Genomic DNA, 13,895 nt, shown 5'->3' with positions numbered 1-13,895 from the left:
CATGGTTGAGCGGAAAAGCCCGACGCCCGTACAGAGACGGTTGAGGCGCACCCATGCCTGTCTTGGTAGTGTTAGACCGATGGGGCGCGTGTCAGCGTCCGGGATGAACGAATAGAGTCTGGTGGCGGTTGACTTCCATTCAGAACTCCATTTATGCTCCGCCCAAGCAGCCGCAGAGATGAACATAAAGTACATAACTCATATGAATCAACAATCATTGTGTTTTTATTGCTGTTATGTTATGTCAACCGATTTTGCGGCTCGCTGGTGTTTATGGTTTATCTGCGAGCGGCTCTTTCTTTGAACAACTTTGTCCACCCCTGGTCTATGGTTAGAGTTAGGGTTAGCAAAAAGTGCAGAAAAATGTTTGCGGAAACTGCGATCAGCGAGGGTTAGCGTTAGGGTGAGGGTTAGCGGAAACTGCGATCAGCGACTTTGGTTTTGTGCTATCTTTCTCTCGATCTTTTCAGAGGGGAAATTTTTAAATGTTTGCGGAAACTGCGATCAGCGTCTTCCGCTTTTTTTAATTTTTTCTCTCGATCTTTTCAGGGTACGAACTGTTCTGGGTACAAACTAGGTTGCATCCATGAGGTTCCACCTAGCTAAATTTTAGGACCCACCACAATATCAGTATCTTTATGGCTGTAGTTATTTTTCCCATAGAAATGTTGCCAGATAAAAAATTTTGCCCTACTTTGGGAAAAGTGTGAAGCTGTTAAAGACTAAAATTATTATTTTGGAAAATTTTGAAGGGATGCAACCTAATTCGTACCATGAACAATTCGTACCATGAACAATTCGTACCGTCAGTTCGTACCTTGAAAAGATCAAGAAAAAAACTTAAAAAAGCCGAAGTCGCTGATCGCAGCTTCCACAAACATTTTTAAATTTTCTGCAAACAAAGAAAAACTCTTAGGATCATTACCAGAAATTTTAAAATGTTTGCGGAAACTCCGATCAACCCTAACCCTTTTAAAATGTTTGTGGAAACTCCGATCAACCCTAACCCTTTTAAAATGTTGGCGGAAACTGCAATCAGCGACTTTGGCAAACTCTTAAGATCATTACCGGAAGTTTTAAAATGTTTGCGGAAAAACGGAAACTGCGATCAGCGATTTCAGCTTTGTATTATTTTTTTCTCTCGATCTTTTCAGTTTGTTTGCGGAAACACTCTAAACCCTAACCCTTTTAAAATGTTTGCAGAAACTCCGATCAACCCTAACCCTTTTAAAATATTTGCGAAAACTGCGATCAGCGACTTCGGTAAACTCTTAGGATCATTTCTGGAAATTTTAAAATGTCTGCGGAAAAACGGAAACTGCAATCAGCGATGTTCTATTTTTTTTTCTCAATCTTTTCAGTTTGTTTGTTTGCGGATACCGATACCCTAACCCTTTTAAAATGTTTGCGGAAAATGCGAGCAGCGACTTCGGCTTTTTGAATTTTTACTCTCGATCTCTTTAAGGTACGAACTGACGGTACGAATTGTTCATGGTACGAATTAGGTTGCACCCATTTTGAGGTTCTAGGCAGACAAAAAAATCTTAGCCTCAACTTTTGCACAAAAGTATGCGAGGCTATTTGAGGCACAGAACATCACATCTTAACAATGGAATTTATTATGTTCCTGTTTTTCGTTTGCATAGTGTATTTTACCTTCAAGTTTGTGCACACATTTTGACTACTTTCAATGCTTTTGATGAAATTTTTGCTTCTATGTAGTAACCAGAATCTCGATGTCAACGGCTTTTCCAAATTTCGGACCAATTTCTAGAAATCTTGAGATTTTGTAAAAAAAAGCTATCCAATTTTGCTTGTTTCGATGTTGCTTTTAGGTGAAACCCGGTGCAAAATAAATATAATAAGCTGAATCGGCTGCCGAGAAACATTAAAGACTGGCCTAATGACCCATTGTCTGGTCATAAAATGCTAGAAATACAATTATTGACAGTTAAAATTTTTGAAATTTTGGCGGAGGCCATGGCCGCTTTGACCCCCCTCCTGGCTACGCCTGTGGTTGGACCATAGGGTACATTTTCACTGAAAAAAATATAACCATTTCATGTTGAAAAAACTTTTTTGCAAGAAAACATTTAGCCCTTAGAACTAGATTGATTTTACTAAGGTGGTCAAAAATAAGTATATAACTGAAATGAGTGACAAAACTGGCCTAAGTGGCTAGCCAACAATATTAACCTTACTGTAATTTTTAGTTTTTCAACATTAACACCAAATACTATTTTACACAGTAAAGTATATCAGTTTCATTCTGTAGAAAAGCCATTACAGTGACATATCGGTTTTGCAAAGTTTTTAAACTTTAATGTTGAAAGCATTTTTGTCCTCAAATTAAAAGATGCATTCAGCAAGTCCACCAAAACTCAATAAAAGCTCTTGGAACTGTGGAATTTTTACAAATATATTTACTCCCAGACCTTATCAGGTATGTCAACATTTAAAAGGCAAATATTTCTAGTTATATAACTAAAATGCCCTATTTGTCAACCAATTTTGTTTTGACAATTTTTATTTTTACTGGAAATAAGCTGAGATTACCTTTTCATAGATTGAACTTCTGGAATGTGCAGTAAAGCAGAACACGATCATTTGTGTCAACACCAAGCCAGGGAAGCATTTTATCTCAACCATGTTGACTCGAGAAATGATTGTTAAGAATGACGATTCCAAACAAAAGCATCCACTTGCTATTTTGCTTTTTAATGACGGTATTACATAAATATCAGGCAATGTGTCATAACTAGTTAACTGTTTGTTTTATTGTTTTTGTAGTGCAGATAATTTGTAGTAACATCATCATTTATTTTTCATTTTATAAAACATGCAATTATTGAAATAATAATTTCTTAAAATGAGACTGACCGTTTACAGAATTTGTTTGTTGTTTCTGCTGTATCAATTGTAACTATGTAAAATGTGTAAATAACTCAAGTATATGGATTTTGGTGGTTTTACAATATTGTACTATACTTTTCAAGACTGCCAAACATTCTTTCAGAGAGATGTTGAAATAAGTGTGTTGGATAATACAGTCAGCCCTCGAAATTAGCTTCCATCTACGACGGCAAAAACATTGCCGTCGCCAAATTAACAAACCTTGGATTACGGCGGCAATTGCCGTATGCTTTAATCAAACAAAATTTTATGCGCTTCTTCTTCATCGTGTGTCACACGGCGGTAGCCCAGAGCATCACAAAAGCTATTTTATGCGCTGACAATGCTCTTGTGAACTGTAAAAAGTTTGCAACCTTATAAATAGGCTACTGGCTTAATTGTTACGCAAAACTTATTCTTTCATCGAATGCTTATTTTTTACCGGTGTCGTTGCGAATATAAAAAGTGGTACAAAATTAGATAAATGGTTTTTCGGCAGTAAAGTAATGCTTCCGATCATATGGCATCGCGCGTTCATGAACAGGCAGTTTTGCGTCTTCAAGTATTCCAGTGACGACGCGACAACCTCTTCCTCCGGTACAGCATCCGATTTCGACTAGTTCTTTATCCAACAGACTTTGTGTTGCTCGCAGTATCCTAATTGTGCCGAAATTATGTTAGTGTATTGTATACGTAAATCGAGGCAATCTTCTATTGATTTGTTACCGGTACCTGATTGAGCAATTAACGTTATTTCATGATAATTCAACGTCGCTAGATGTCGAATTAATGTAAAACAAACGTAAATTTCTTATTGGCATTGTTGTTATGCGATATAACCCGCCGGAAAAATTAAATCGATTTGTGCTGGCTCGAACGTTGAATCAACCCAAAATTAACTTACTGTTTTCCCCCCAATGAGTTATTTCACGTGAATCACCGTAACAGCGTGCGTATCGCGTTTCTCGCTTTATCGATACTTTTGGTATTATTACATCATAACAAATCAAACAGTGCGGCCGTGATAGATTATTCGATTATATTTTTCTCTTCTCGTTTTACATGTTTTGGTACAATTTTTTCGTAATAAACGTTCACAGCAATTGCCGAGGCAATTTCAACTTTTGCCGTTTGGCCTTGTCAACGTTTTTGCAAAGTAAAAATATGCTAATTTCGAAGACTGCGTGAGTGTTCACAGCAAGTAAAATAGTCCGAGGTTAGGTCTTGGTGCGATGTTTCTGCTGATTAAACTCCCGCTGCGAGTAAACAAAACAGGAAGAAATTTTGAACAATTTTTGTCCTAATTAAGTGCTCATTTTGCGACGGCATTTTTATTGCCGTAGCAGAATGGCCATGATGATGTTTGCGGCGGCAATTGCCGTGTGCCGCCGCTAATTTCGAGGACTGTACAGTGCAATAGTTTTGCTAACCTACAAAGAGAGATTGTAAAACAACTTAAAGATGATGTTATGGCATGGTATCAATTTCTGTGACATTTTTACATTAAGCAAACAATTCAAGTTATAGGTCTATTAAAAACTTCACGTTTTCTGAACTAAGGTTCTGGAATTACAAATTTCAAAAATGTGTTTGTTTTAACTAGATGAGTTATTTTTAGTCACTACACGAAAAAAAAATCTACTAAACTACTTATTTATATTGTTCAATGCATTTTACTCTATTCAGAAAAATTGGTAAGAAGCCAAAGTGAGTTATTACAAAGCCATCTTAACCTTGATGTAATGGCATGCACCAAAGACCATTGTGTAAATTTAAACACAAAAGATTGGAAATCAGTTTTCACATCTCATCAGGTACCGTACAATTTAAAAAATCATTGAATGTTGGCCACACTTGGTCAAACGATTGATAAAATCATTTCATATCATGGGCAATTGGGCAAATGCCATCAAGTCATGGTTAAAGGTCATAGAACGATTTCATATCATTTGTGAAGATCGTAAGATCAAAGCCCATGAAATATAATGTTCATGTTTAAAACTAAACAGTTTCCATTTGATTTCATTATTTTTATAGTAACAATTATACCAACCTTTTCAAAGCTTTAAAATTTTGGATGTTTACCTTAGCCTTTCAATTCACCGTGACAATGAAAGTCTGAAAGTGGTTTTAGGTTATAAAAACGTTTGATTGTTGCTGCGTGGATTTGTAAAGGCCAAGTTAAATGTTTTTAGGTTATAACGATATCTCCAGAACTTCTGCTCGATGCGATACTTCTTGATTCTTCCTTGGTGCAATTAATTTATTTAATTACTTTTGATGAATGTCACTATGTTCGAGACGAATCTCATCCTTACAGAAAGATAATGAAGGTGTGTACATAGTAATGTTTACAAAGTCTAAAAAATGTTCATTGTTCAGCCAGTGTCGAATTAGTTTTGGAAGTTTGATAAAAAAATGGACAAAATATTAAATATGTTTTTGTCAGTGATTGGATACTTTTTATGGCACATCTAGTGTTGGCGGAGAAGCAAGAGTGATTGGCTGATGGGTTAACGTAACATCTATAGAGAAAAGCCTATTCACTGTTCAGAAAGGTTTTGTGTTAAGAATTACATGGAGTACCTTACAATTACCCTTTCTATTCACTAAATGCAAATCTCAAACCACTCGGTGTAACTTTAGACTAGAGGGCGCACCTTTAATTTGCATGGCTTGATACAAAACCTGATAATATAATTTGTGAAGATACTGGATGACAATCACGCAACGCCTAATATACTTGGATTAACAACGTCACTTTTGCGAGATCAGAGTACAGCGGATAAACTGAAGCAAGAGATTGAAGAAATGGAATTGCTGTTGCATTCCAAAGTGAGTTACTCATTTTTTTTTCTTCATTCTTAAAAGCAGTTGGTTCTTACGGCACCATTTTCAGCACCCCAAATCTTACCGACTTCTTTCGCTATGCTACAGACCTCCATAACTTCGATTTTAACCTTGAAAAGGCCTGGAGTAACTGCTGTGAGTGATAGTAGGCTAGTAGCAGTACAAGAACTAGGTGGTTGTCCGTATCCCCAGGCGCCAAATACATCACTTTTACTCAGGTCAGAACTACAACGGAAGGATGGGTTAACTCCATCTTCACACTGAAGTTTAACTTTTTCACAGCAATATGTTTCAATGTGGTCTTGCAGAATCGCCATCTTGTGTTTAGGGATCAAACTCCCAGACCCAGACCACACAACCAGGGCTGTGGAGTCGGGCAAAAAATATATGACTTCGACTCCTGACCTCGGTTTATAACTTTGCGATTCCGGACACGTCAAAATCCCTCCGACTCCACAGCCCTGCACACTACACGGGTCTGCTACTATTCGGTGAGTTCCTAACCTCTAACCCTAAAACGGCAATGATAATTAAGCTACGGTACCCGATAATTAAAAAAAAGAATTGAAAAAATCCCCCGTTCAGGGATCGGACTCACCGAAACGGGCCATTCCGACGCTACACAGCATTCATAGGTGCCCTGTCCACTGACTTTGAGATGAAAATGCTAACCTCACAGCACTTGATAGCAACATAGTCCAATGGCTGCCTCTTAAATATGGAAGAGCATGAGTTCTACCACCTCGTTTGCAAAACGAATTCATTTTTACCAACTAAGCATGCTTGTGTACGATTGTAAATCGATCATATTTACCCATAAAATAAACATAAAAACAAATTATAAAGAGAGCACGAAATCTTAACATCTCGTTCAATTTATCATCAAAAGGAGATTCTTCTTTTGTGTCTTTGTGGATATATATGTTTCCTCATTCACTTTTGAATGAAACTGTTTCGTGTTGTTAAAGGCTCAGACCGCTACCGACTTGATAGCCTTGGATCGCCATGCACTTCTACAACCATCCGAAAACATCATTTTAAGTGCCGACCAGCACAATAACCAAGACATAGCGATATCGAATCTTGTCGACGAGACGAAAAGCATACTCCGCAATACGCTGGCATGGTTGGATGTGTGCAAGGTGTGTAGTTTTACGATTTGGATTACTTGATTTGATGGTATTGTTGATTTTTTTTGCGGCTTTTTTTCTTGTTTCAGTTTAAATTGACTAACAACACCTCGCGCCATTATTTATTTCTTTTTATGTCATTATAAATTTCATAGTGAATGTTGGCAGCCAGCAGGGCCATTGAGGTACAATTTTTAACCTTACATTTGCTTCAGATGATAATTTGTGTATCTGCATTACGAATAACAGTTTTTAATTCAGGGGTGTGGAGTCAGGCAAGAAATGTGCGACTTCGACTCCTCGGTTCATAAATGACCGACTTTGGTCTCAGTGTTGCCAGATTTTGGAGGATTGCTAGATTTTTTAATACGAGGAACAAGAAACAATTTTTTGAAAAAAGATCGCAAATTTTTTTTTTATCATTTTGTATCGTCGGAGTCGTCCTTTTTTTAACGAATCCTACTCTGGACACGCCAAAATCCTTCCAACTTCACGATTCCGACTCCATAGCCCTGGTTTTTATCGGCAATTCACTCATGTGCTTTGATTTAAGTTTTTTTTAGCACTATGTGGGATGTAATTCGTTGCAGAATTATTTTCTATGTTATTTCGATATGACATGTTTGTACCCTGACGACTACACTACTTCATGCAGATCCAATCAAGCAGCGAAATTCGCACCATTGACTGGGAGGTTACCGCGCTATCCGAAACGCTTTCTGACGACACTGTCGTGGGCGAGCAAACGATCATTGACTCTGGTAATACTTTTGCACTTTGTCTGGTATTATCTTTGCAACAACACGTTTTAATAAGTTGTTGAACTTAGAGTGGCCAAAGCTAACATGTTAATTCTCCACATGTCGTTTTTTCAGAAGCAAACGACATTGAAGAAAAGTCAAAGGAATCCCCGATCTGTGCTGACTTAGTAGATAATCGTGATGCAGAAGAAGCTGGTGAAGCAGAAGATCTTTGCGGTTCTTCTAAAAAGCTCATCAAAGAAATCTTAACAGTCCTAGATGTTTTAGGACCATGGTGTGAGTGGTTTTTGTCGTTTGACAAATGTGTCACCAATGTTGATTGCGAACAATTGGACAGTCTGTATCTTTGTGTTCTTCTTTGTACCTTTAAATATTGGAGACTTTAAACAAATGGTTCCCAACTGGTGTATCATGGCCCAGTGGTGGGCCACCGAGCTATGCATAAATCCGAATAATAAACCACAATAGCCATCATAAATTTTTATCAGCAGAAACTGTCTTAAAAAACTATTGCCTTTCAACATCACGTGATTGTGTGAGTCAATCTTCTCATGTCATTTTGTGTTTTTATTGCATAAGTTAATGGACCACCATCAAAATCTTCCTAGTTTAATGGGCCATGAGCAGAATAAGGTTGGAAACCACTTCTTTAAATCACTGATGCAAAAATAATTTATCTCTCGTTTCTATGTGTGCAAATCGACTCTTTCGTTCTTTAATCTTCCGTTTCATCGTTCACAAAGCTGGGTGTCCATTTAATCATTTAACTTCATCGGGGCATGCATTAAGTTACGTTAGTCAGTTAAAACTTACTCTAAAAGTACATCGAAACGATGTCATTCTTTTGTAGTATCCAGGCATACGCGCCGTGGTTAAAGATTTGGATTAAGTGGCCGAGAAGGCAAGGAAGCCAATCTTTGTGTTCATTTTCAGGCATGCCTTTAAATGTCTTGCCAAAGACATATGCTCTTTAGCGGAGTCGAACCATCGGCCTTTTAAACGTCGAGCCAGGGCTTTCACTACACGGCTATGCGGTCGATAATGATGTATTGTGTCGTCATACTTCTGACATTGTTTAGGTGCTTACAAACTGATTGAGCTAGTGATCAAACAACTCCACAAAGCTATCCTCAGCGTAGGACGTCGCCTGAAAGCTACAATGGCCGATGACAACGAAGAAGAGCCCACGAGTGGGTCACTACTGTGGCAAAAAATACTGTTCCAATACGTCAATACAACGTTGAGAATGATCTACACAATGTACCACCATCATATCGGTGAAACAAAACATGTCGATTTAAAGGTGTGAGTTTTGTATTACGCTGCGGTTACAATAACTTATTCTCAGTGTGTTTATAGTTCATAATACGAATTATGTAAGAAATTTTACCTAGATTTGGCGACTGATGACATAGAATTTATTAAACCTCAGCCTGTGTTGATAGAATCACCTTGCTTAGTTCCAAGATGGTATATGAACTTTCTTCACGTGTAATCTACATATCAGTTGTGACCTTAACCCAGCACGTCTTGAGATGGTAATAACATACAAAGCCTAAATGACAAACTATTTTAGCACCCCTTGCTTTGTATATTCAATGTCAGTTAGAATGATATAAGTACATCATACCTAGAATGTAGCTTAAAAAAGTTCTTTTTCACTAAATAGAAGAGACAGTCTTATCTTTGTTAATTAGACCTCTTTTTAACAACTTTTTGAGTTGAAGACCTTGCATGGTGTTTTCGTAGCTTCTCGTTCCTATTGTGTGTATTTTAAGTTCTTAGTTTGTTCCATTGCAAATAATTGTTACAATTATGTTGTGCTTTGCATTTTTGTTCACGCTTTTTTTACAACATCAAATAAATTTATACTATTTGCTGCATTTTATTGGTTGTTTGATCTCTGCATAAAACGTTGTTTTACAGTTTGTTTCGCCGAAAGTTCATCGTTTGCTGCAAGTGCTCAAAGAATACAAACCTAGTAGCGAACCTGAACAGAAACAAGCTCACAAGTACAACGATCGGTGAGGTCTTCTCTGAGAGCATGGATCTTCAACATGTTTTGGTTTCTTGCAGCTGAACGAGCAATGTTTTCTTGTGCAAATTAGATCACTTGCGAAGCTCAATCAGCGCAATAACAAAAAATGGCGCCGGACCGAAGTTATAGTTTGCAGGTTCAATGCACCGGGTCTCGTTACCTAAAGCAACTTGTTCGGATACATATTGTTACATTTTTTGTCCTAAAGGATGTTGTTCAACATGCAGGAGTGAAGCTGATTATGTGTCTTGGTGGCAAAACTCGGACACGGAAGATGATGACGATGAGAAAGAATACGGGCAGAAGAAGAAGAGTCAGAAGAGTAACGTCTCAACGGATGACAGTTACCCCTCTCCCTTGACCAACACTTTGTGCGGCATTGTCTTTGTAAAAGAAAGGTCAGTTTCCACTATTAGTCCAATTGAAATGTTTTGCTACGTTCATATTTACCACTATTGCGATTTCTAAAGTTTAAACGTAGATTTCCTTTTAAGTCAAATAAAAAAATCTTGTCATGAGGGTCGAGCACTGACAACACCCCAGACAGCAAAATCCTTCATTTTACATTGATTCAACGTCTGCGGACGTACAAATTTAAAAATAACGGATTTTTCTGTCTGAAGCTGCATCAGTTTATGTTTTCTATTATTTATAACATACAAAAGTATAAACAAACTGCAAACATGCAATTTTTGATTAAAATCTTCGCTAATCTTTGTCATTCGATAAGCTTTACTGTAGCTGACGCACGAGAACACAATTTTAGTACAGAAAATCTGTTGATGTTATTGAAACATCTCTGGCTATTTTATTCAGGTTTAAAAACTACCCTGTGCGAAAACAAGTTCTGAAATTCAGGGAAAATTTTCGATCACCTTTTCATCTGCTTAACGTTTTTGTTTCTCTAAATCACTTTCACGAAAATGATGTTGCAAAGAAAACGCTTTTAGTGTGTTTTTCAATGTTACAAGCTGACCTGGACTCGAGTTTTCGAAAATATACGACATTTTGCATTGCACTTATCTGCTGCATTTACAATAATTCTACGTACAGTTACGTTGCCATGATGTTACACCGACTGCTGAAAGATGTATGCAAGGAAGACTCTGACCTGAAACACGTGATCAGCTCCCACCTCGGGATTGCCACAGAGGAAAGTGCACAAACGGGAATATTCTCAACGACTACCGAAAAGGCAAAACAAGAAGAAGTACGATAATCCAGACGGCAAATTAGTCATTTTTTGTCTGCAGACGTTGAATCAATGTAAAAAAGGGCTAATTTTTTTGTTTGGGTAGTATGCAAGACTGGACACGTCTGTTTTTTCATTAATTCTACGTGTCTAGATTTGGCTAGCTCGCGTGTATCATAATGTAATTACAGAAACGAGAAACGAAGTCTTTTTAGGTGTTTTGAACTGTCAAAGAAGTGCGTTTCATACAAATTTAATCCAAATATCTTAAAGTAAGAATTTTACTTGTGATATATTTTTCTAACTTTCATTATTGTTGTAATTCACAAAACTAAATGTGGAACAATCTACTTTTTAACAAACAAAAACGTTCTTTTTTACATTGATTCAACATCTGCAAACAATCAGGGGGTGGGTTTTCTTCATTTGTGGTTGGAAAATTCCCGTTAGCAACTTTTCAAAAGGTACCATAAAAAAATCCCCTATGTTAAAACTTCGAAAGAACAAAGGAAAAACGCAAATAGTAGCTAAATTTAGTCATCGGTTTAGCATCGGCTGACTTGGCGCAGAGAATTAGGACGGTGGTAGTCATTTCATTGATGTGGGTTTTATTGTCACCATTGCTATTGCTCTTTTTTCTTCTGTAATTACCAAACAAAGTTCAAAGTAATAAGTGTTAAAGTGCCTACCCTACTGATCAGCGCGACTCTGATTGGTCAAATTTCAAAGTAGGGAATTTTTTTATGGTACCTTTTGGGTACCTTTTGGAAAGTTGCTTTCCGTTACCTGACATCGTCCTTACATTTGAAACAAGTTGATATTTTTAAAAATAAATTACACGATTTGTTGACAGCTGTCTGCCACAGGTTGTGCGTAAGTTCCGATGTCACGAAACAAACCTTTTGATAACGTCCGGAGGGTTGGAGAATTGCGCGTACATGCCAAAATGCAATCTCGTAGTGAGATTCGATGTGGCGAAGTCGTACAGGTAAGAGTCGAACGGCGTTTAGTTATTTGTTAGTTCGCTACATTATATATAGTTTTTATGAAAATTTGTACGATTTGTTTCAAAAATTTCGTAATTTAGACATTATTTTTAAAACAGTTATCATCCCTTCTGTATTAACGTTTGTCATCTCCAATAGCGTTGTTTGTAAACAATAAACATCCTTTTGTAGCTTTCAGGAAACCTTCTGAAGAATGTATCTTCTCATTGTGTCCATGTTATTTTTTTTATGCCAGAATACTTAAGTTTGAAAATGTTACGTTTCAGCGCATACAGCCAATCAAAAAGCAGAGCGCGCGCACACACCTCCGCTTACGTAATGCTTGTTCGGGAGACGGAAAAGCACGAATTCATAGAGACTCTGCAGGAATACAAACGCATTGAACAAGTCAGTCGTTTTGAACACAAAGCTCCTGTATCTCAGGAGATTGCTAAATCCAGGGCTGTGGAGTCGGGCAAAAAATACACCACTCCGACTCTTCGGTTTATGACTGTCCGACTCCTATTTCAGTGTTGCCAAATTTTTTTAAATTTTTGTCCTGTTTCATTTTTTTTAAATATTACTACGTTTTGATCGAGATTGAGACAGTGACTTTCACAGGAACAAACACTTTTATTTTCAAGCAAAGTTTTAGAGCGCAAAACAAAGAACAAGAAACAATATTTTGAAAAAAGATTGCAACACAAATTTTATTGATCATCGTTTTGTATCAAGTCAGAGTCGGCCTTTTTAACGACTCTGGACACGCCAACATCCTTCCGACTCCACAGCCCTGGCTAAATATCACAACAAGCATCAACTTTTAAAGTTTAACGTTAATCCCATTAGAAGTTAATCATCAAAAAATTCCACCCAGCCAACAAATTGGTTATATTTTACACTAATTCAACGTATCCAAGCCTTAAATCAAAGTAAAAAACGACTGAATAGTGTGTGCGATTTTATTCAACTTTTATTTCTACTTTCTATTTCATGACAGTTCGTGCTTCCCAGGTGCTACAAGGTTCGTCGTGCTTGGACGAAGATGAAGGCATTCTTGAAGACGGTGAAGAAACATACGACTATGACAACGTCATACCTCCCTACTCTCCCTCTAGTTCCGCATCAGTGACCATGCGTAACGCTATCAAGATCGTAAATAGGTAATGTTGGTGTGTATTTAAAGTAAATGAAATCACTCGTCATCAAAAAAACTTTTAGGATCTTCAGAAGGTTCAAGAGTCTAGACATTTTATTTGAATAAGGACCTTTCGAAGATCCTATTTTAGCACGAAAGACTGAGTGTTGAGGTTTTTTTCGTTGGTAATTGTAATTTCATTTACTCGGATTTTCTTCGCTTGGTAACATGTTCGGCATTTCGGTTAGGTAGCAAACTAGCCATTTTTTACATTATATTAACATTGCCAGCACTTTTTTGTGGAGCTTGAGATTATTTATTGCGTCTCTATTGTATACTGATATTGTAAATATTGTAAATATTGTACTGATATTGTAAATAGCAAATATTGTATACTCTATTGTATACTGCTTAGCTGAATGAAGTATTGAGCATTTCAGGTTTTGGCGGCTTAAGCTTTCCAGACGTTGAATCAGTGTAAAAAACGGTTGATTTGCTGTCTGGGTCGAGACTTCAAACCATAATTTGTCCCTGTATCCAGATATTGCAGTCGTTTGCCCAGCGATCCATTCACCCACTTGAGCCCACGTTGTGACGTCAGCGAGGAGATAGGCGGTGGCTACTTGGCCAATGAGCGGATGTATCGGTGCACCCTGCAGCTGCCTATCAACTCTCATGTCAGAGAGCCCATTAAGGTTTGATACAAAAACTCTCTTCTGTAATGAAACTACTTCTCCACTACATGGCTTCGATTTTTTGTGACACCTTGAAATAGAAATAGTTTTGAACTTATTTCACTTTTAGATTTAGTCAAAAGTAAGTTTTCAAAACGGCGGTTGTAATAGAAAACCGACCGGTTTTAAAGAAAAACTTTTCACCATTCAATTGTTAACAAAAACGAGGTCATC

General features: G+C 37.3%; 1 protein-coding gene across 1 annotated transcript in view; it reads left to right on the top strand.

The window, feature by feature from the left end:
• The first annotated feature begins 2,324 nt into the window (after positions 1-2,324).
• The window catches only part of LOC145782834 (endoribonuclease Dicer-like), a 29,641-nt gene continuing 18,070 nt past the window's right edge, over positions 2,325-13,895 (top strand). Inside the window, exons 1-16 of the mRNA XM_082594602.1 lie at positions 2,325-2,443; positions 2,567-2,726; positions 4,579-4,706; positions 5,088-5,225; positions 5,602-5,727; positions 6,711-6,884; positions 7,528-7,633; positions 7,748-7,909; positions 8,713-8,936; positions 9,560-9,657; positions 9,899-10,069; positions 10,725-10,881; positions 11,730-11,851; positions 12,137-12,257; positions 12,864-13,012; positions 13,529-13,682. Coding sequence (XP_082450728.1) covers positions 2,357-2,443; positions 2,567-2,726; positions 4,579-4,706; positions 5,088-5,225; positions 5,602-5,727; positions 6,711-6,884; positions 7,528-7,633; positions 7,748-7,909; positions 8,713-8,936; positions 9,560-9,657; positions 9,899-10,069; positions 10,725-10,881; positions 11,730-11,851; positions 12,137-12,257; positions 12,864-13,012; positions 13,529-13,682 — 2,277 coding nt within the window. The 5' untranslated portion in view covers positions 2,325-2,356. The remainder of the gene's footprint in view (positions 2,444-2,566; positions 2,727-4,578; positions 4,707-5,087; positions 5,226-5,601; positions 5,728-6,710; positions 6,885-7,527; positions 7,634-7,747; positions 7,910-8,712; positions 8,937-9,559; positions 9,658-9,898; positions 10,070-10,724; positions 10,882-11,729; positions 11,852-12,136; positions 12,258-12,863; positions 13,013-13,528; positions 13,683-13,895) is intronic.

This window comes from Aplidium turbinatum, chromosome 1 (assembly GCF_918807975.1).
Source record: "Aplidium turbinatum chromosome 1, kaAplTurb1.1, whole genome shotgun sequence".
In the NCBI taxonomy this organism is placed as follows: Eukaryota; Metazoa; Chordata; class Ascidiacea; order Aplousobranchia; family Polyclinidae; genus Aplidium; species Aplidium turbinatum.
Note: the sequence above shows the minus strand (reverse complement) of the source record. Positions and strands in the feature narration are given on the sequence as shown.